This window comes from Sinocyclocheilus rhinocerous, unplaced genomic scaffold (assembly GCF_001515625.1).
Source record: "Sinocyclocheilus rhinocerous isolate Xijiao unplaced genomic scaffold, SAMN03320098_v1.1 scaffold2549, whole genome shotgun sequence".
NCBI lineage: Eukaryota > Metazoa > Chordata > Actinopteri > Cypriniformes > Cyprinidae > Sinocyclocheilus > Sinocyclocheilus rhinocerous.
Window position 1 is genome coordinate 157,659 of NW_015644382.1, and position 2,115 is coordinate 159,773.

The 2,115-nt window shown below is 37.2% G+C and overlaps 1 protein-coding gene across 1 annotated transcript in view; it reads right to left on the reverse strand.

Moving 5' to 3' along the window:
* Nucleotides 1-1,959, reverse strand: part of ift122 (intraflagellar transport 122 homolog (Chlamydomonas)) — a 41,836-nt gene extending 39,877 nt beyond the window's left edge. Inside the window, exons 1-2 of the mRNA XM_016576033.1 lie at nucleotides 1,809-1,959; nucleotides 1,542-1,608 (exon numbers count right to left, since the gene is read on the reverse strand). Of these exons, the coding sequence (XP_016431519.1) occupies nucleotides 1,542-1,608; nucleotides 1,809-1,867 (126 nt within the window). The 5' untranslated portion in view covers nucleotides 1,868-1,959. The remainder of the gene's footprint in view (nucleotides 1-1,541; nucleotides 1,609-1,808) is intronic.
* Between the last annotated feature and the right edge of the window lie 156 nt (nucleotides 1,960-2,115).

Below are 2,115 nucleotides of genomic sequence, written 5' to 3' on the forward strand. Positions count from 1 at the left end.
TACTTTGATGTCGAACACTGATCGGTCTGAGCCGCACTGCTTCTAAATCGAACACACCTAGCATAATTGCATCGCTTTGACCGTAGATCCCACCTTCTCACACGCCAAGATTGGTCCATTATGTACAATGCTTGCATGTTATTGGTCAAACTACTTTTCGATCATTACCTTCAGCAAGCATGAAAACAGGAAAACAAAGCCAAAACAGCCAGGATGCGTCCTGGGAAAATGGCACGTATGGTCACCCTACTTTTAATTCTATTCTGGTGTCATACAGAGCCAAAATTATGAAAATTGTGTCAGTGTCCAAATACATAAATTTGACCTGTGTATATATATACATACACACACACGGTTAGGTCCATATATATATTTAGACACTGACACAATTACAGGGAGTGTCATGGCGGATGCCCAAATCCAGTATCATTTTATAAATAGCACTGTTTTTGTGTTTATGTAGTTTTAAATGGTTTTCAGGCGAGAATGTACTTGTTTATAGTTCAAATATGCAGTTTGTTAATAAAGATAATGTCTATTTGAAAATTTGCGTGTTTGAAAAACATTGCGTGTTCGTGATGGTGATTGTAGTTACATTGTTTTGCCATTAGATGGTGACAAGAGCCTGTTTTTATGAGTGAGTCAGCAGGATATACTCGGATATAATACAATATTATACGTATAATATTATACGTTACATAATAATATATAATTTACTTCATATAAAAAATATATAGGCTTATTATAGTATATAATATAGAGACGTTATCTCCAGGTCCAATACATGGCTGGTTTTCGGTCATTGATAGATTTTTTCCCCCAGTCTTTGAAGCATATTTCCTACATTACTTCTTTTATTCATTTTTTTGTTCAGTCATTTAATTTAGATGTGTATTTCTATTTTTCTGCCCTTTTTAATTATTTTGTTTATAAATTAATTTAAAAAAACGAGTAATAAAGTGTACAATAAAGTACAATTGTATCCTTATATAATGGATTCTATTTACACTAAGTGAAAATAGCAGTATTTTTAGCAATATGCTATTTACACTGTTAAAATAGCAGGATTTCTACTATCAAGTATACTACTTGTTGCAAATAGTGGCAATTATCTGCACTTCAGTATTGTAGTACATTATAAAACAGTATGCAATAATAACGCATTGAGTGTAAATTATAATTTAAATTTTAATTATTAAATGGATGCCACCTTATTGCTACAATAAAGCCCTCCCTACACCTACCCAAACCCTACCCGATACTTTATTTTCAACGTTTTGATTATTTCCTTAATTTTTTATTGAAAATAAATGCCTTTACAATGTGATACGAGATTTGAAAAGATGGTAACCACAGATTAACTATAGTCTTTCTTGCTACACTAACCATAGTTTAACCATGGCACTTGTAGTAAAACTGTGGTTATACAATTGGGAATCAATCCGGCAAAAGAAAACCCCACGGTTACTGCACTTGTCCTACAATAAGACGGAGGTAAGGGGCTGAAATGCGTGTTGTCAGCGCGAGGGGTGTGTTGTTACCAGAACTCGGTTTCCAGCCGCCACTATGAGCTGCGAGCCGTCGGGTCTGAAGGCCAGGTCATAGATGCTGCAGACAGGATGAGACACACACGCTACACACTAAACTTCAGTCATGTCGGACTCAAAATGTTGCGTTATCAATATAATAGCGACAGAAACAGGCAGAAATCACTAGTATCTCTCAAGATGGGTCGTCGATGCTTCTGTTGTTTACATAGCAACGGTTGCTAACCACATCTACACCGCTAAAACCATGAAGCGCCTTACCACTGCTCAACCTTGTCCCGGTCGTGTACTTTATCTATCCATGTGGGAACTGCCCTCATTATGGAAAATTCACGGTCTTTTCTGAAAAGCGCATGAATTCAACAGGTCCGCACCATAGACTGTAGGTCCGCACTGAAAGAGACGCAGACCGGAACAGGAAAACACAACATGGAGACCAGCCGATGCATTGCCAAAATAAAAGTCCCTCCATGTTAGACCAGGTTTAAAGTCCCCCAGAGTGGCTTCATATTGTTGCTTTGATTTATTATTATTATTAGGGCCCAAGCCAGTAAGGCGCAGGCCCTAT